Source organism: Genypterus blacodes, unplaced genomic scaffold, assembly GCF_046128005.1.
Source record: "Genypterus blacodes isolate CSIRO-AG114 ecotype Tasmania unplaced genomic scaffold, CSIRO-AGI_Gbla_v1 ptg000061l_1, whole genome shotgun sequence".
Taxonomy (NCBI): domain Eukaryota; kingdom Metazoa; phylum Chordata; class Actinopteri; order Ophidiiformes; family Ophidiidae; genus Genypterus; species Genypterus blacodes.
The window spans coordinates 2031205-2051696 of NW_027466873.1; the positions used below are offsets into that span (position 1 = coordinate 2031205).

A 20492-nucleotide genomic window follows, 5' to 3' on the forward strand; every position below is an offset into this window, starting at 1 on the left:
TTCCTACTAACTTCGAAATTCTTTATTCTGGAAATTAAACAATTGTTAGAAAAATGTTGATTGTGGTATACTTTGGGATAAGAGCTTGACTCAGACAGAGTGCACCAAGATGTTTCCTGCTGATATTCATAATTTGTGATTTACTCAGGTAGTGTGTCCTGTTGATATTGTTAAACTGATCAAGACTGTGACTGACAGGGACAAAGTTATCTGGCAACCACGTATAAGATGACGACGTGAGCTAGTGAAAATCAGTCAACCCAGACTGCAATGACCACACATTGTAACTGACTTCACTCTTGCTGCAGCAATAAATTCTCAGCCCAAGTGTTCTGAAGAACAACAACAATACAAGACAATCTGTACAAAAATTCAAACTGGCCTTACTTTTTCAGGGACACTGATTACAGTCCAATAATTAATTAGATCACATTTGCTTTCCATACATCACATAAATCCAATATAAGAGAGAGACCTTGTGTTCTGAGCTTTTTTCTTTGTTCACTCTCAAGACCAAACCTTGTTTACTCTGTTTTAGCTCTTGGGGAATAATCCAGCTAATATACTTAGAGCAGTAGCATCTGCAGATGAAGATTTATTCCTTCATCATTTGTCTTCGAACCACAGTGGAGCGCTCCACAAATCTCCACTACAGCTCCACTTTATTCACGGGATCAACAACGTGTTAATGCTTATTTCTCTCTATTTTTCCTGTGGTTTATGGCTATAGTTTTATTTGTATGGTTTATATTGGTTTAAAGTTGTGACTTGTAAATTATTTTTCCAAGCCTAAGGTTGATGTATGAACTGAGTACATTTGCAGGTTGGTTTATTCACTGAAGGAGGACAGTGCAATTTTTGACTGCAAGACTTTTGACTGCACTTTATCTTACTTGTCTGATTATATATATTATGACCCTTATCTTTTAAAAATTTGGAATACAGACCCACAAATTTAACCAATTGTTTTGTGTGTGACTAAACAACAAATATACCCAAATGAAGCGATCTAGAGGGGAAAACGCTGCAGAGTCTGAATATGAGTATGAGTATGAATACACCCTTGTATAGTCTACTAGTATAGACAAATGGAGAATCCGGCACCTCGACTGAGACGCAGATTCAGTCTACGAAGGAGTTGAAGATGTAGATTATAATCACAGATCATTAAGGTGAGGAAGCTCTGTTAAGAGGTATCAAGCTGCTACAGTCCAGGCATTGAGCTGGTTTAGGGAAATCCCAACAGGTCCCTAGACCACTTGCTCGTGGCTGCAATCCCTCAGGCCCTCCTGCTTCACCTCCATACCATCAGCACCAGCTCGTCCTCAGTAACCATCTGCTTGACCCTTTTTCCTGGTGTCGGACACGGCACAGATACAGCCGTTCTCTTTAGTCACAGCGTTGACCACATTGTAGAAATACGCTGCATGTCCCTTTTTGTGTCCAAGAGCTTTCAGAGCCTCTATCAGATTCTGAGGGACAGAGTAAAAAATAAGCAGTTTTTCTCAATTGTTAATTTTGGAGGTAAATGTAATGAATTATCTTACTAAATAAAAGTATGCAGGGTATAACCTTGTCGAAGTTGGGTTCAAACAGCAATTCATTTTTAGAGTTGACATAGACGACTGGAGCAGCAATGGCCTCCTTTAGACTCTTTCCAAACCAAAGGTGGTTCATGATCGCCTGGAGGAGACAGAGAAGCAAAGCAGACGTCAGAAACGCCACGCTTTACCCTTGCAGAATGGATTATAGACATGGCAGATACAGCATTTACAATGACAACCGTGAGAGACATTAGTCTGGAACAATTTGTCTTAACGGCACTTTGTGTGATTGCCATGGACATGTACCGAGGTAATCCCAGTCGTGATCATGGCCCCACCAGTCGATCCAATCACCAGCGTCTTAGACTGAGACTTGAGCACAGTGGGGGCCATGGAGGAGGGAGGCCGCTCCCCTGGGAACACCACAAAAGCAGAGACGGACAAGACTGAGGACTGAGGACAGGTTAACTGTGGCTTATTTCCCACATTGTAACATCCTCCAAATTTGCTCTTCTAGGGTGTTATCTATGTCACATTTATCTACACATGACACACTATCACAAAACATGTCTCATAACCATTCAGGTGTCCAAACCTAAAGTCCATATACCATTAAGAGATCCCTGGACTTTCCAAGTATCAGCTGACCTTTTTGTTTTACCAAAGGGCCTGAACAGACACCGATATGTTCTGGCTTCTTTCATTTCCTTTTTTTGTTTAGCACAGGTTTGATTCCACTCGCTTTAGGCAACATGAATGATTCGTAACACACTATATGAGTACAACACGAACAGTTATAATCAGAGATTGCAGTGCAAACAAGAGTTCATAACAAGGTGGTTTATACACAACACAATAATTCTATTGTCTACTCAAGTCAACCAAATGCATCAAAAGGGGAACTCCCAGATACTAAACGAAAACAGAACAACCACTGAACAGAATGTTTGAATATGTAAATGTTTCATATGTACATAGCTCTAGAAATAGAGCCACAACAACCACAAAAGTCTGGGTAAGAGACAACTTCCTCTCACAGCAAACAAGGTACTAAAACAACAGCCTGCAGCAAATACTGCAATAATGCCTCTGAGCAAGGCATTTAAGCCAATTCACTGCTCAGCGATAAACGTTGCAAGACCAAAACAATGACTTGGCAGATTGTGTGTGTAATCCTCCCTCTGCACTCCTCTACCCAATGCATCCGAATCAGTGAGAGAAAACCACATGTGGGGCCGCTAATGTATTGAACATTTGATTAATGATAATAGAAAACAGTCACATCATGTTTGTTAGATTACCAGGAAAAATCTTATCTGCTCTTTGGCAGAAATCAGACAGCTGGTTGTTGAGTATGACTCCGGTCCTCTGGGAGAACAGCATGGAGCCATATCTGTCGAGCAAAAAAAAGCTCCATCATCTACATATGTGAGACATTGTAAGAGAATTTGTGTATACATGTTATCATAGTTTAAGTGTCACCAGACATTGCACTTGATTAGAGGAGGTATAACCAGACATTGTACCAGTTATCAGATCGAGAACTGTTTTTCTCAGTATCAGGGTGACCCAGATACCTCACCCGTACTGACATCCTGTTGTGGTGTGACATAAAAGATATGTACTCACTGAGTGCTCCTCAGTGAGAGGAAGCTGCTTTTGCTGTAAGCTGCTCACTCCTTGCAAGTAAAACTTTTGAAGTAAGACTCCTCTTACATTTGTCCGCTGAAACGAGGTTTCAGACCTGACGTCCAATATTGTTTATAGCAAAGCCCGTAAAACAGCTTTCAAAAGTGAGTTTACTCCTAGATATATAATTAGTATTTCCAAGGGTTGATTGGTAAGTTCTGAGCCTGACGTGTAAGCAAGGGAGTAAGGGCTGTAATATATTTGGTCGAAGTGATATTAACTGTCAATATTTTTAAATCGGATGCACATAAATTCATACGGCTGTTTGTGACTGTGGGTGAGACCTGAGCACCATAATGGTATTTTATATTCAACAAGGGACATGGAATTGTTAGAGCATATTATGCAGCACCTCAAGGCAAAAGGTTTGATGAAACAACATGGGGAGCAGAACAAAGATGTGTTCTCTCCTCAGCATGACAGCACACCTGCAGACATCTGTTGTCGCCATGGCTACCACCCATGATTGAGGCAGTGAACTAGTTCATCACCCACCCACCACACATTCAATTTGGCCCTGCCAGACTTTCAGTTCTCATCAGCAGGAACCCATATTGCAGGTGGAAGGAGATTAGATTAAATAATATAATAATATAATCTCCCAAACTCAAAATACATGGGCTCAAACCCTATACACATCAGAACATTTTTGAGATTATGTCCTCCCATTTGTTGCTTAATCCCATAAATCTTTGATCGGCGCACACATATAGCGATATAGAGCTACTGACAGGGAGTTGATGCTGCTGGTGACTGACACAGCGCTGTCATCCTCAGCCAGCACAGACACGTGCGTGGTGCCCATGCTCTCCAGATATGGCGTGACGTTATAAAACTGGGCATCATGGGAGGCATTGCTGCTGATCAGACTCCTGATGTGGTTGGCAAAGCCGTACTGAGTGAATGTCTTTGTCATCTGGGAGAAAAGACAACACGTTTATTATTCTGTTGCAGCCTTTAAGGGTCGTTTTAAAATAGTTTTATTGGTTTAACATTTCTAGGGCTTGTGTCGACTGAATTATTCAAACATCAAGTTGATAACGGTGAGAAAATATGGAGAAATTAATATTTATGCAGGGTGCTGATGAGACCACTGGCTTATATGTGATGTGTTTTTGGGTGAAACTTACTTTATCTTCTGAATTGAACATTGGATCACGGATGTGTTTCTTCAGTCCGTTGGCAAATTTAAAAGCCTCAGCATACTGATGATATGTGAGACTGTCTGTTTCAGATGCTGAATCCAGGTTGTATCCTGTAAAGCATTACATCCATTTTGATTTTTCATACAAACTTTTTATCAGTTAAGGTTAGAAGGATTTTATTCACATCCAAAAGTTGTGTGTGTTTCAGTTTTCATTCTAGTTTACAGCAAACTAGATCATATAACTGCATGTGCTGCACTGTATAATATTAAGTGAAAGGAAAACATGAATAGAATTTTCATTTTAAAACAATTTTTGTTTCCTTGACATTTTGATATGATTTCTGTTGTAGATTTCCTCTGGTATTTAAATTAGAAAACAATGAGCTCTGTGAATACTGAACCCCCATAGACAAAACTCTTTATTTCCATAGCAGTTGGTCTGATGTTTGTATAAAAACCTTTCAAGATGTTAAGGATCAGGCTGAGGCTGACGCCGCCTGCAGGGGGCGGGGCTATATACATCTGGTATTCTCCCAGGGGGGAGGTCCACGCGTCCGTCACTGTAGCTCTATACGACGCCAAGTCCTCCATCGTGATTGTTACTCCTGAGAAAAACAAAGCGCATCTCACTTCTACATAATCTGGTCTTCCAATGGATCCAGTGCTTTCTGGATACAACTAACTTGTTCATTCTGCTGTGCAGATATGTAATATGGTTGAAAAGTGAAAGTAATGTTATGATACCTGCCTCCTGCATGTCATGGATTAAATCTTTTGCAATTTTCCCAGTGTAGAAGGCATCTGCCCCTTCCTTTGCAATGATTTCCAACGTCTCAGCCAGTTTCTCGAACTTGATTATATCACCAGTCTTCAGCATGTTTCCGTCTTTATCTGAAAACAACTTGCTAGTCCACAAATACAAAGAAATGCTTAATTATCCGGAACACTTTAAATGTAGAAAGGTGATTTTTTCTGGTCTGTTTCGTACCGTAGAGGCAGGGCCTCACTGAAGTTGGATCGCTGGAGATAGAGACCTTGGATCTGAGGAATCGGGAAACCGTTTCTGGCCAGCTGGATGGTCGGCTGGAAGAGGCTGGCCCAGGGCAACTTCCCATAAAGCCTGTGGGCCTCTTCATAACCACGGAGTTCACCCGGGACGCCAACCCACTGGCTAACTGGTTGCATGGCTGGATTAGAGCAGATGTGCATTGATAAATGGCGGAATGGATGGATGATGGGAGGCATTTATCTATATTTCTAAATACGTATAAAGGCACTGTCAGAGATTGTGGTCCCTGGAGGTCTAACAGTTCAGGCAGGTCCTACTTAGAGCCAGTCAGCTGCAACACATCACCGCTTTACACAGTCCATTTTTCATTATTAAAGACAAACAAGGCAGTGAACTAATGTACACACATACATAATTCAGAGATGCTATCTAGCAGCCACGTGTTGACCTTTGCCTTAAAAGCCTTGGGGTGTGCCGCTCTTTGATTTTTAATAGAGATTTATTCCAGTCCACTGCACCAGCGTGGATAAAGGAAACTTTAACCACCATAGTCCAGTATGTGGTGGTGGAGTGGAGGTAAGTGGGGTTTCTTCTGGTGGTGTGTTTATGTGTTTGTCAGACCTAATGGGGTTTGCAGTGTGGCTTGGGGCTCTGTCATTAACATCTTTGGACCATCACAGCTTTTATGGTCTCTGACCTCAACAGACAGCCACAGATGGATGACAGCAGGCCACTCAGAGGTATTCAATATAAATGATCTTAACTTTTGGAAAGAAATGACTCAGGACACTAAAGAGGTTGCAGACTATTGTTGGACACTACGCAAAGCATTTCCACTGTATTTATATTCTTTTTTACATGGCTTTCTCTTGTACGTACTTGTTTCTTTCCACCTGAAGAGGCTCACTAAACATCCCATAATGTGGTTTACTACTGTTGCTGTCCCACCGTGTGTGGTCTGAACTCAGACCTTAGCAGACTATTTGGCCCTAGCATATACAAAGTATATATACAGTCAGACTGTGCTGGATGGGGTCTGTGAAAACAAACACATTTGAAGTTCGAGAGAGGAGTAAACGTTTTATACGCAGGAGAGCAGAGAACACAGAGGTCATGACCTCACTACTTCTCAGGAATGTTTTGTAAATACAGCTTGAGTTTTGTTATTAAAATGTCACTCATTGTAACTTTTGTATAGGCTGATTCCAATGTTTTTAGACTTAACATCTTTACTAGTGTCTTCAGGGGGAACATAGAATGAAATAAATGTTATTCATTTTAGTAGCATTTTAGTTTCTCCCGCAGCATGACAGACTGGACACCCACATCTTTCAACCTTGTGTTGTTGTGTTGTTGTATGCAGAGCTGTGGAGACAGAACAAGTCTAAACTCAACACCCACAACCAAAGAGGTGAGTCCATGTTAGACACTCTTCCTGATCTTCCTAATGCCACAGTACCACTAAGAAGAAACAGAAACACATCCTACAGAATTATTTAGAAAAGTGTAGGCTGTGCATATCTGTGGCAATAACCATGCAGTATCCAGTGATATGAAGGCAAGTACCTGTTGCCCAGGTCTTCGTGCATTTCTTCAGCAGGTCAGGGTTGAATGTTTTGGGTACCGTCTCTCTGGCATTGATTATTGTCACTTTACCTTTCAGAAAAGAACAGATTGGAAATCACATTAATCCTTTACACAGAACTAAATCTTAATTGACCAGTGTGTTGCCTACCAGAGCTGTCCATCACTGTGAATATGGACCCCCCACCGAGGCCCATACTCTGTGGGTTGATGACGGAAGTGCACAGGAGCGCAGCAATGGCGGCATCTACTGCAGAGCCTCCTTTTTGAAGGATTTGCCTGAATTAGATTTGACACAATGATCAACAGAACAGGAAATGCAAATGTATGCATGTGGTCTGTTTGCACTCTTTAGCTACATATCGGATTACAGGCCTGTTAAAGGCTGAGTCACGTGGCATTTATACCTAAAACAAGTTCAGTTTCCTTGTTATTGAAATTAAATGTATCTATGTTCTATTCTATTAACTTAGACTCAAATTTCCAACTGAGATAAAAGTAAAATAAATGATCAAAAACAGGACAAATCAGATAACATAACATTTGCTACATAGTAACCGGAACAGTGCACTGCAATAGTTGCAATGGTCAGAAACACAGTAGTATCCTCATAAGGCTATGTTGTAACTGTGTTAGTCACTTAAAATGAATTTGAGGAATATATATATATATATATACAGTAAAAATATTTATTTGATTTTTCAAAAATATTTCAACACTTGTTAAAACATATTGTACCACATTAAGATATAGGCATTCAATCTATTTGAATGGAATATGTATTATTCAATTTCTACTCAAATTAGTCACAACTTTTTATCAATACAATTACATTTCATAATCTGCCCTCCCTATGTGTTCCTATGAAATAAAACATATACGTCACTTACATACACTAATATTGATTTTAACAGGCGCTACAGCTACACGCAGTTTTTCTAATCGATCCCTCACCTTCCGATCACTGAGCAGGTGAGTGAGTCTGCGGCCACTGCGCCTCTGGTGTAAGTCCCATCCGGACACTTGCGCCTCACGCTCACAAACACGATCACACACGCGATGACGGTCACCGCGCACAGCAGCATGAACCCACAGCACGCGTACACTCTGGCCTTTGACCTGGCCATGTTGGATGCGACTCCGGCTATGATCGGAAGGTTTAACCCTTTGTCGGTTATTACGGCAGCGGGCGGGTTCGGGCGGGTAGCGTCGCTCCGCCCCTGCGTGGAGAACAGCGTGGGACAGGAGCGAGTGAAATAATGAAAACAATGAGGCAAACTTTAGAGTCGACCCAGGTATTGACCAAATTTCATTGTTGATGTTATAGCGCCACCATCAGGTTGATTCTTCTTTGATGAAATGGCACCGATCCTACACTCAAAACCTGCAACATACACCAACACACAACACACTCCAGTATCTCAATATCAAAACAGTCACCTTTGACTTTCATTTATGTGTAGTGCAGTCATGTGACCTGTGTGTTAGTCTTGTGTCAACATATTGGTCCTGGTAACAGCACGAAAAACAGAGATCTGCAGGGACGAGGCCTCAGGAGAGCAGAGGGGCAGGTTTGTATCGCTCATTACTGCAGTGTTTGATCTGCAACTCTGCAACTTTTACGTTGCCTCAGATGAAGAGATTAACATCTGCTTACAAAACACAATGTGATGATTTTAAAGGTGCTGCTGTAATTTGTGTCATAAGAGGCAAGTTACATCAAGACTCTCTTCTACATCATTCAGACGAGCTCAGGCTTTACCACAACACGTTATGCCTCCCTCTATTCTCTCCCCTGACACTCTGCCCCCGAAGGAGAAGCCCCCTGCACAACTCAGCCCTCCCTGTGCCACAGCTTCTCACTCTGCAGCAGAGACTCCAGACAGCAAAGCAGCTGGTTAGATGAGAGGTCAAAATGAGTGAAAGGCAGCCGCAAATACTGGTGAACGGTGAACGACAGGACGAGCAGGTTGAAGCGTGGAATGCTGTCAAAGAGCAGATAGACTCTGTCGGGCCGGAGGATGGAAATGCTGCTGAGGACAAGGAGACGCAAGCAAAGATGCAATCTGTTTTCCAGCAGGTACGTGACCAGATCAGATCACAAGTGGGCATGAAAGCAAAGAGCAGCATAGTGGAACTGGTGCGACAGGTGAGAGACAGAGAAACCGGGGATCCACTGCTGAACAACCACCCTGATGACAACAACAAAGAGAAGAGAGGAGAGGAACCGTCCACACGTGAAGGTGAGATGGATGGGAAAGGAGACATTCCTGTGACTTTTGAAGAAAAGCTTGAAGCTTGTAAAAAGGCCTTAAAGGAGGAGTTTGAGCAGAAGATTTCACAGGTGCGTAAAGAAATGCAGGCCTACACCGATCAGGCCTTGAGGGACATGGGGTCTAAGCTGCAGTCCCACAGTCTACATCAGGCTCGTCCCAAACCACTAGAGAGCAGAGGCCCAGATAAAAAACAACAACCCACAACGGCTCCTTCAATGGCCTCCAGGAGGGGACGAGTCCTGACCCGGACCATGACCACCATCATCCCTAAGACGTGTCTCCCAGTTATCGTTGGCCCGCGTGCCAAGTCAGAGACGCTGAGCTCCTCAAAGGTTCACGACCCTCGTCGGCTGTCCAACGGTCCAGACGTCTCCAGCTACAAGCAGCAGTACAACCACAGGCGGCTTCCCCCCACCTGCCCCCCTCTGCATCAGCACAGGAAGCTGGTCCAGACAAAAACCCAAGAAGGACATTAGCTGGACAGGGAGACAGAAGACAAAACATCATGAGGATGAAATCTTTATTCATGCAACGCTACTGATAAAAATCATAAAGTGAATTACTTACAAATGCAAAAGCAATCATAGTTCTTTACCTTCTAAATTGTGTGGAGCTGCAGGTTAGAGAGTTTTTATGTCATATGTTCTTCTGTTGAATTGAGACAGTTGATACTCTGTTCACTTTGTATGTTTCAGCCTCTTTAGTTTCTGTTGATTAAAGAATAAACTAATCATATCAACCGAGACATCAATGTAGTTGTTTGTTGGCAGAAACGTGTCATGTATGTAAGTATTAGTTTACTTACTGGAACTCCAAATGGTGTTCAGATGCATCCTGTTTGCTGATGCATCTGAACTGCATGGAGAACTTGGTTGGAGTCTACCTGTATCAAATTCAATTGATTGGACAGAGTTTAGAAAGGCACACAAACACACACGCACCCACACACCTACATGCTGGGAGTGGGCGCTCTGCAGACCTCTGAGGTAGAGTTGTGGCGATACAATGATCACAATAAAGTTTGTATTAAGCACTGGGGTCTTTTAATACAGTTGCTATTATTATTATTTATTTTTTGTAGTCGCTTCAGATATTATTACTTAATTTCAAATATCTAAAGATGCCATAATGTTAACTTTTCTTCGTTGTTGAACAAAACTCTAGCGACTGTGATAGCTGCACAACCTGACCAATAGATGGCAGCAGATCGTTGCACACATTCACCTCTACAGTGGAATGATTGTACAGTTCGGCTGTGGCGTTGTGATGACTTTGATAAGATTTAAGCTTCCATTTCCAGGCAAAAACAACTGGAGTGTGTTTGAAAGAAAATGTGAACATAATGAAAGGAGTGATGGAGATGTGCACATGCAAGTTTAAATTCATTTTATACCATTTGTTTAAAAGTGATGTGATTGATCATGATATATTCTGAAACATTCTTTTTATTTGAAGCATTTTCTTAATTATTTTGATATTTTGCCACCAGTTTGCAGGTTCTAAATAACCACTAAATCCACAAAAGGAAAGTCATTTTTATGTCAACAGCGATTTTTTCCACTCTTTTATGACTTTTTATGTATACAGCCCTGCATGAGTTGTGCCAGAGGACATGGATTTTAAAAAGCAGAAAATGTATCTATAAACATAACAAAGGCAGAGAGACTAAAAGCAGAAATAGGTTCAGGAGAATTTAGAGTCGAATTTGTAAGAATAAAGAAAATGACACTCAAAGGCTATAGGGAATGAACTTGAGAATATAGAATGATTCTATAGCAACCACAAGAACAGATATTCGGTCAGCGAAGGCATGAATGAAAACAAAGATACATCAGAAACCCATGAAAACCCACAGATGACTGAATATATTTAATGCAACTGCAATTGGTTTGTCATATTAGGAGGATTTACTAAAAAGTAATTGTAAATAAATGTCGAATCGGGGAATGGAATGAATCCTGGCTGAGGGGAAGAGGACCCAGTGAGTTTTGAGGTGGGTACAGATCCTGGAAACGTTCTTCAGATCCAGATAAGGATCCACAATTTTGTCTTTGAGGAATTATTCATGTTTAAGGCTCTATAGGTCGATGGTATGGAAGTAGTTTAAGTGGGGGAGCTCTAAGCCCTCAGGTTGACTTTGTTTACCTCTGACCTGAGCACCTGAGTGCTTTGAGCAGCTGAACTGGCAGAGGGACCATCAGTGACAGGAGACGCATTTAGAGTCGAGAGACAAGCTCCCTCCCCCACAATGGCCGGGATAGAGAAGGATGTGAAGAGGAGCTTTGTGTCTCAGGGACGATGAGCCCTGAGCACCCATATCCGGAGGGGACGTGAGCCCAGCACATTCAGGTCTGGCCAAGCTGCGCTGTCTTCGGAAGCTGCGTCTCCCGCTTAACGATGTCCAGCAGCACCAGGGGTCATTGCTATGCAGCGGGTCTCTGGCGTTTGCTTCAGAGAGATGGATTTAATATCGCGCAGATGCATCATTGGACATTTTCTCGTTCTTTCTTAAATAGAAATAAGACACACAGGAGGAGACAGACACACAAAACAACTGATGAAGACAGACAGAGACCAAGAGGCACAGGCAAAAGGCGGGAAGACAGACAGGCAGAGACAGGAGAAAGCACAGAGATCAAAAAAGATAAGAGGACAAAGATGGACAACAATACACATAGGCAGACAGAAAGAGACAAAGACTGAAGACAGACTCAAAAATACCGAGAGGAGAGAAGACCAGAAGATTCAGACAAAACAATTACAGGCCAATGCAAAGACAAAGACAGTGAAAGCGATCCTGAATGACAAAGTGTAACGAGCAGTCACAGATCCAGACAAGCCTGCATTTCCTAATCATTCGTTGATATGTGACGAAAGACAACGTTAGCATGAAAATACGGAGCCGTAAGAGACGCAACACTCTGCATGAGAGACAACGGGGACCCAACCCCAAATGTCTCGCCATATAATTGATGTATTAAGTGTATGTAAACGTAGCGGCTGAGAGCTAACGCTATAGCTTGGTGCTAAATGAGTTCAAGTTCTTCTCCAGCTCCTAATACACTGTGCGCATGTGTGTTCACAACTCTCACTAAACTCTCTATCAAATCAATCTGCATCCATTGGTCATCACCCAACAGGACTCCAGTGTGTTGCTAATGCTAGTTTTTGCAAACATGCTATCCAAAAAAGCACGTCAGAGCGGTTTGTAATGACTTTTCTGCACCCTAGTGGTCGAAAATGTCAAAATATATATCGCAGAGCATTTGTACTCCATCCTCTGCTGTATGATGACGTCATTAAACATCAGACCCTGCTCACTGCTGCCAGGTTTCTATAATCCAGGTTTGCTAATGTTGCCTTTGTTCACACACACGCACACACATGTTCCACGTTGACTCTGTTTCCATGTGGATTTAGCAATGTTGTCAAAACATTTCAATGCAAAAGAGGATGTCAATCACTTTTTGTTGCCACCCTCATGTGATTTTTGGGCAATAAACTGCTGCTTTTATTGCCGCAGGAGCTAAAGTCAAGGTGCAGGCTAAAGTTTCACCTCCATGAAAAAGGAGACTTGGAGATGTGAAAGCTTCCTCAAACGCCTCGCTGAACATGCGGGAGCTAAAGGTCTCCCAAAACATCAAAGGATCTCTCAGTGTGTAGCGGTTACGTCACAGAGAGAGACAGAAATAAGAAGAAGGGTAATGTTAAAGGTGTGTACACTGTAAACAAACACTAAAACATGGCGTCAGAGGAGGGAGAGGAGGGGGTTGATGACAGAGAGGAACTGCCACGTGAAACGATTGGCTTGGTCTGTGTTGTTTTGGTGGAGAGGCTGAGGCTCTGCTGTCTAGACTCATACCCAGACTCTTTATGTTATTAACAGTATGGCGAGAGTGCTAATCTCCTGTACAGTAAAGCTGTCTGTAGTAATGTACAGAGAAGCTCCATCTGTACACACTCACGTCAAAGTCATGTCTGGATTCGGACACAATGGAATATGTTGTATTGTCTTAGATTGTTTAACATTATCACAGCACTAGACTAGTTTCTTTCATTAAGAATGGAGAAATTGTATATAACGTACTCGGACGAGGATTGCGGGATTAAAAAGGCTGGGCTGCAACTCAAATCCAATTTTGGTCTGTGAAGGTTCATCTCAGGTTTAGTGAGATCTCATCAATTTACCTACAATGTCAATATTTATAGGAAGAATGTGTGAATGGTGATGTACTAGTTTAATTGTTGTTGTAATAAAATAACACTCACAAATCTGACGTATGTATGTATGGAATTTGTAGGTATGTAGTATGAGGAACTACACGGTGTATGGGGTACATGGGGTGTATTTATTGCTTTAATCTGACACGTTTTTCATACATTTTTTAGAGCATTTGTACTTATCTACAGTTGTGACATCAACATAGTGTTTTACTTTACACTTCGTTCAATGATTTCAAAACACACCACCAAAGTTTTGTTGTACTTTTCAGCCCAAAGTTGATGTGTTGCTGTGTCCTTGGGCTCAGCAGGGCGTTATAAGTAAACATCAATGATCCCAGAAAATGGAAGAGGAGGAAGAAAGGCATCATACATAGCCAACTACCCACAAACACTCACACATAGGAACAAATGCAGCCCGGCCCCTCCCCCCTCCACCAAACCTCTTCTGCGTTTGTGTTCCTTTGTGCTCGGGATTCACAGGTAAGTCTGTCTACAAGAAGAACAGCAGGGAGAGGGGACACCCGAGGGCCCCTTTGATCCTTCTGAGGAAAGGTTTGTGTGTGTGTGTGTGTGCGTGTGTGTGTGTGTGTGTGTGTGTGGTGGGGGGGGGGGAGCGATTCCTTCACCCCCCTTCCAATCTCCCTCCTCACGCCGTGCTCCATGTTACAGCAGCTAATGGATGGATTGTATGGATAAATACGTCCCCTAACTGAATCTTTTGTCTTACACGTCCCTCAGCTAATGGCGTTTGTTTAGGGCGTAATTGTAGGAAAACGCTTCAGAAATCATCAAATCTTATCAAGTCTTTGACTGAATAGAAACTGGGTGAAAGAAAGAAAGTGTTAGACCTCTGTAATAAGGACAAATGACTTACATCACTGAATCGATCAAACTCCTCATTCACTTTCACAGTGAATGGGGCGGCGGTGGGGTTGCAAAGGGGTTTGCGTGTGTCCTTGTATTCTTACAACAGGTGGACGAAAGCTAGGGAGAAAGTAGTATTGGTGTTGACAAGCTGTGGAATGTGTCAGATCTGTTTACATGTGCGTATGAAAACACACACACACACACACACACAGTGTAGAGTGCATTTGCTGCTGCTTGGGTGGGATGAACAGCAGGGAGATCTGAGGTTAGCAGTTGTGTTTTGGTTCAGATGTCCCATTTGGGTGTGTCAGCTCACACTGATGACAACACTCGGGCACACACACACACACGCACCTGTGTCTTCGGCTGTAATGTGTTTCTCTGGGATGTGGTTTACAGTTCGACGCTCAAGGCTGAGAGGTCAAAGCTGAAGAAACACACAGGATGTGTACATGCACTCAGATTGACATTATAATTATTTGGTTTGACAAAAGTGCCTTTGTCATATTGTAGCCATTTTGTAAGATTTATTCTGATAATTAGTCTCAGATTACTCAGATTAAACGCACTTCCATGCCCTAATAAATGGAGTCGTGCTATTAGTAATAGTAACAGTAGCAGTGGCTGTAGCTGCTGCTCTTTGTCTTGACGCCACGCAGCAGCTGTGTAATTGTTGATCAGAGAGGCCGCACACTAACGAGCCGTTCTTTGCGCTCTCTTGACCAGAAGAAAATGATTTTACAGTCCGCAGGGTTAACATGGTCGAATTCCCTCCAAGAATACACACATCCCACACACCCACATGGACAAACGGGTCCCACGGGCCACACACGAACACACAAAACACTTCTGTGCTGTTGTTTTTGTGTCGCTGGTTTGGTCAGCTGGTATTCTGTCGGTGCGGTTCATCTCAATAACAAAAACATCAACAACAAGCCTGGCCGGTCCAGCACGCGTGATTAGATCCAACCTGTTTCCATTGTTGATCCAATGTCCTGCACTGATGTGTATTGTGGGGCGTGATGCAATAACAGCCGGGGTTAAGGGCTTGATTTCCTCTGTGGCCACTATATTAAACTCTTGCTCCTCAGCGGTGCTTATAAAAGTCTAAATGGCAGCTGGATGAACGGCAGTAAGAGTAATGGTGTTTATGAGCGATGGCCTGTATGTGCGTCTGAGGATCTTGTGTCCATCAGAAGGCCGATGAGTAACACATGATCCCTCGCTCGCGAAGAGACAATGAATCACACAAGTCCACATCCTCGCCACCTCACATGTGTTGTTACTTTACTTCGTGTTCGGCGAGAGAGCCGCGATCCAACTCCGTCACTGCGTTCGCTGCAGGTAATTTCTCCTCTTGAGCGTGAAAGGAAGCAATGCACTCCATCATCTGCGCTTGAGCATCTGCAGTCACACTCGTCCCCCTGCAGCCCCGCCCGGCTATGCCAAACCGCTCTAACTGCAATCTCTTGTCGGTGGGGACAAATATTGACTTGTTCGGTAGGCCTGAATTCTGCCAGCATTTCAGCTCCGCTCCCCCCACCTCCGACGCACACCCCCTCCATCTCTGTATGGAGATTCTGCACTAACAGAGCTCTTTACTGTCAAATCAAAGGATCCCTCACAAGAGTCACTCGTTGGTAATGACCCCATTAATCAGCGAACATGTTGAGGATGGGGTTTTACTGGCTTTACCTCCTTTGCAGAGATAGTCATGTCTGGATGCAGCGCCAACAACCCAAAAAGCCACGTTCACGCTCGAAGCGCTGTTTGCATCTTAGCACGTTGACTCTTTCTGGTTTAGATCAAACAAGTGGTCAGACGAGGTAAACAGCCAATTTCTTATCTGCTTTCCTCCCATTAGACAAATTGTGCTCTACAGGCATTATTTGATGACAATGGAACATCTCAGAAGATCATAGATTCTCCTGTTTGTCACTGCTTACATTTATTGGACTCCTCTGGCGGCCTGAACATTAATACAGTTAAGTTATCAATCTGTGTCTGAGTTTGGCCTCTGAATGTTACAGATTCTCTGTTTCGCTCCGTCCATACACAGACAGAACGCAAGAACACACGCTTAGTAGCATTTATGGAAGAGAGAGACTAGTATGGACAATAATATGATCGCATTGCTAATTTAGTGTGAACGTTATGAAAGCCTCCAGTGTAGCTAACGTGACACAATTTTTGTAACCTTTTCTATAATTTAAAATGATCTTAACTGGCCTTTGAACTTCTTGCCTTACAAAAGAAAACACAACTGCAGTTGAATTAGAATGCTTGAATCATTTCCTCACATGTCCTTCTTGTTGGCTGAGGCCGCTTCAGATACCTAATGACTTTCAAAAACCTTTTGATTGTAACCCACAGGATTGTGTCAACAAAAGTAAAGCAGCAGAGCTCATGGAAGTGAAAGCTGAGCGGTGAATACACAACGTCAGAGTGGCCATTACTTTGCATAATCCGGTTACAGTCTGGATACTGGCTGTGAATGAATAGAGATTAGAGATCTATTAGTCTGGAGGTGTAAACCAAATGTAAAGCATTCATGGTAAAGCCTCAGGCTTCTGGGTGTCTTTACCCCTGAAACAACACGACGGCGTAATGAGACATCAGTGAAACTAGTGGTGAAAGAAGAAGCTCAGCTCAGTTTGCTTCACCGTCTCTGCACAAATCACTTCCTATGCTCTGTTGTTTTAAGTAAAAGTAGAGTTTGCATTTGACACACAGACACACACACATAGATTTTGTTCATATTACACATCTTTAATACAGTAGTTAGTTACAATGATGTCAGAAAAATACATCAAACTGGAACATGTATGAAGTTCCCTTTCCCCTCCTTGGTGCCATGGCCGCACTGTGAAACCCCTCCACCACACCCACCCCGACAACATTTGTCAACTGCCATCTGCCTGTCTGTCCCCCCCACCCCCGTCTCCTCTGCAAACTATATAATTAAGCTGCAACACCTTTCCTCCCCTTACTGTCCCCCCTCCTCCCTCCCCATCGCCCCGACTCCTCACAAATAACGAGCTTAAAGGAATCTGCTGCTCTGTTTCCATTTCCCTGCTCACACACTAAGCCAGTTTCTGACTTTAAACAAGTGCTTCTACAACAAAACAGCAAATAGATCTGGGAAAAAAAGAGAAAATAAAAGTCATGGTAGGAAAATACTGTACAGCTTTAAATTTCATCCAGTGTAAAATACATCAAGAAGGCACAATCCTAATATCAGTGTGTCAGACTCCATTGTTGTGATACACAGGAGCCATTTCGCAAGAGCAGGAGAAACAAAAATAGTCTTTCTTTCCGAGCATTTGGAGGAGCTCAGCCTGCTGGCTCCAGCTTTAGTCCACCCAAGGCACAGATCATCTACTCCTCTGGTACATGAACCCCAGGGAGGAACACATAACGAGATTCATCTTATCAGCTGTAAACAATGGACACCTTAAGTCCGTTTCTACAAGTGTTCCAGTGACTAGAGCTGAGACCGACCCGCAGCCAGCTCTGCCTGTCCCTCTTCGCTTTACACCTTGGTGGCCAGAGATTGCACCTCTGACTTCTGAGTCTGAGCGCTGAGCGTGGACGACATGGAGCTCATCTGGCCATGCATAGCCTTCTTCAGGTTGAGCAGGCACAGACACTGGGAACGAAACCGCAGGTCAAAGAAGGCGTACAAGAATGGGTTGAGGCAGCTGTTGACGTAGGCCAAGCAGGTAGCGTAGGGGTGAGCCAGGAGGAGGAAGCGCAGGAAGCCACAGGAGCTTGGTGCCAGGTTTAGGTAGGAGAGGGCGTCCATGCTCTTCAGCACATGAAAGGGTGTCCAGCAGAATGCAAATACAACCACCAGTGTGGTGATGATCTTCAACAGCCTCTTCTTCTTCTGGTCCTCCTTGCGCAGGTTGTTGAAGTGACGCGTGACGGTGCAGCCAATGAAGCAGTAGAAGATGGTCATGGCCAGGAACGGAAGGAGAAAACCCAAAGCAGAGGATGACAGGCTGAGTCCAGCGATCCACAGATGCTCGTGCCTCTGGTTCATGGTCACTAGGCTGAAGTCCATGGCACACGTGGTGCGGTTGTTTTGGTCGCTCACAGTGGTGCGGAATAGCAGCGTGGGCACAGCCAGGAGGCCGGACAGCAGCCAAATGGCCCCTAAGGACGCCAGCATGGTTCCCCTTGAGCGCAGCCTGCTGCTGGACAGCGAGTGCACGATGGCCAGGTAGCGGTCAAAGCTCAGGCAGGTGAGGCAGAAAACACTGGCGTACATGTTGACCAGCACCACATAGCTGCTGATCTTACACAGAGCCACACCAAAGGGCCAGTGGTAGCCCAGAGCGGTGTAAACAGCCCAGAGAGGTAAGGTCACCACAAAGGTCAGGTCAGCCAGGGCCAGGTTCCCGATGTAGACGTCTGCAGCCCGACGCTTGGATTTGGATCTCCAGACGGTGAAGATGACGACGCCGTTACCTGACAGACCCAGGATGAAGATGAGCATGTAGAGCACGGGGATGAGGGAGTAGGAAGGCTCCCACTCTGAGTAGTCACACACAGTCTCATTGTCATCATAATAGTCGTAGCTGTCTCCGTATTCCACAGTGCTGGACTCCATGTTCAGCTTCCGGAGCAAAATCCGCAGTTTTCAGGGAAGAAACAGGGTCCAGTAAATTCCCAATCAAAACAAATACCAACACACACACACTCACACAAAAGTGAGCTGAGGAGACACAGGAGCTGCAGGCTGTGCTGGGAGTGAGTGCGAGAGTGACTGTAGGCGCTGCCTGCCTGCCTTTTTAAACTCCACACACACACAAACACACACCCCTGGACCCCTCCCAGGACGACCCCCCTCCCCTTACAAACCCCTCCTCCTCTCTCACCTCTGCTGGCGCTGCTGGGAGAACGAGGAGCCCCGAACCCCCCACCCACCCCGCATCAGAGGGCTTCAAATTCATATTGAGTTTAGAACACACAAGTGGACAGAACAACAGGAAAAGGCGCAAACGCAAGATACTGAATGACTTTATTTGGCGTGTAATCAAAAGCAATTAACGAGCCCGCGGCACAAGAAGTAAGTCAACTTCAAAAAGAAGGAAAGAAAGAAAACTAATTTAAAAATAATCTGCTGGTATTGTGAGAGGTTTACTTAAGCAAATGAGCAAAGATAATAATAATTATACTACTACTACTACTACAACTACTACTACTACTACCACTACTACTACTGCTAATAATAATAATATTAATAATGATGCTGTTTGACTCTCCAGTGTCCATCTTTTAGTCCACTTCCTGCTTGTTGTGCATGTTTCCTCGGTGAAGATGTATGTTTGGGCATGTGTGTGTGTGTGTGAGAGAGACGCGCCTGGACATTTCATCTCCGCTCCTTTACATCACAATGTTGCTGTTAAACGGCTATTAAAGTGCGTGGCGTTGATTGTCGCTTCAGGTGATCAGAGAGAAAGCTCTAGTTCACTTGTATTGCCTCCCTCGGCGCTGGAGTCGCCTTGAAACGGGCACGTAATTAAATCCACATTTGTGTTTGAAAGTGTGAGAAGATGAGATTAAAATGTCCACAGGCAGCTCAGTGTGAATTCAATTGTCAAGTCTGAGGGATTAATTTCCATGATAAAAAAGAGCAAGCAAACAAATCGCCCCTGAACAAAAACAAAAGGAAACTTCACATTGGCACCATGTTTGTGTTAATAATGTCTGATGATTAAAGACTTCAGTCAGCTCTAACACAGGATAGAGACCCGGATCGCGCGCGCGCACACACACACACACACACACACACACACACACACACACACACACACACACACACACACACACTGGATGGGTGCAGAGAGAAATAAAGACGACACCTTGAATTAGATATATAGGAATAGATCAGACCTGTAAAAAGGCCAGCAAGTCATTAAAAGTAAGTAACAGAAACCTTCCTCTAATATCTGCAGTCTAACTAATTTCAGTAAACATAAGAGCAAATAAAATGTTATATGGCAGATTAAACCCACGGAAGCTTGTTTTTTATTAGTGGAACAAAGCAGGAATGAAAAAAAGAACTTCTAGAAATCCAAAAGCACTCACACACACACACACACACACACACACACTCACACACACACACACACACACACACACTC

At 43.6% G+C, this 20492-nt stretch overlaps 3 protein-coding genes across 3 annotated transcripts; 1 reads left to right on the forward strand and 2 right to left on the reverse strand.

Annotated features, from left to right (window-relative positions):
* Positions 1 to 403: 403 nt before the first annotated feature.
* ggt5a (gamma-glutamyltransferase 5a) lies at positions 404 to 8169 on the reverse strand. Its single transcript, XM_076154135.1, has 12 exons — positions 7928 to 8169; positions 7125 to 7252; positions 6956 to 7045; positions 5369 to 5567; positions 5125 to 5285; positions 4839 to 4985; positions 4364 to 4488; positions 3965 to 4149; positions 2846 to 2937; positions 1851 to 1957; positions 1573 to 1683; positions 404 to 1472 (listed from the first exon to the last, which is right to left on the reverse strand). The coding sequence occupies exons 1-12, from the start codon at positions 8098 to 8100 to the stop codon at positions 1326 to 1328; spliced, it is 1665 nt and encodes a 554-aa protein (XP_076010250.1). The 5' UTR covers positions 8101 to 8169; the 3' UTR covers positions 404 to 1325.
* A 301-nt stretch (positions 8170 to 8470) lies between these two features.
* Positions 8471 to 9860, forward strand: LOC143003543 (uncharacterized). Its single transcript, XM_076154297.1, has 2 exons — positions 8471 to 8544; positions 8789 to 9860. Exon 2 carries the CDS (start codon positions 8889 to 8891, stop codon positions 9723 to 9725), a length of 837 nt encoding a protein of 278 aa, XP_076010412.1. The 5' UTR covers positions 8471 to 8544; positions 8789 to 8888; the 3' UTR covers positions 9726 to 9860.
* Positions 9861 to 17302: 7442 nt separating this feature from the next.
* Positions 17303 to 19097, reverse strand: aplnra (apelin receptor a). The gene has a single exon (XM_076154017.1). It carries the CDS (start codon positions 18953 to 18955, stop codon positions 17873 to 17875), a length of 1083 nt encoding a protein of 360 aa, XP_076010132.1. The 5' UTR covers positions 18956 to 19097; the 3' UTR covers positions 17303 to 17872.
* Positions 19098 to 20492: the final 1395 nt, after the last annotated feature.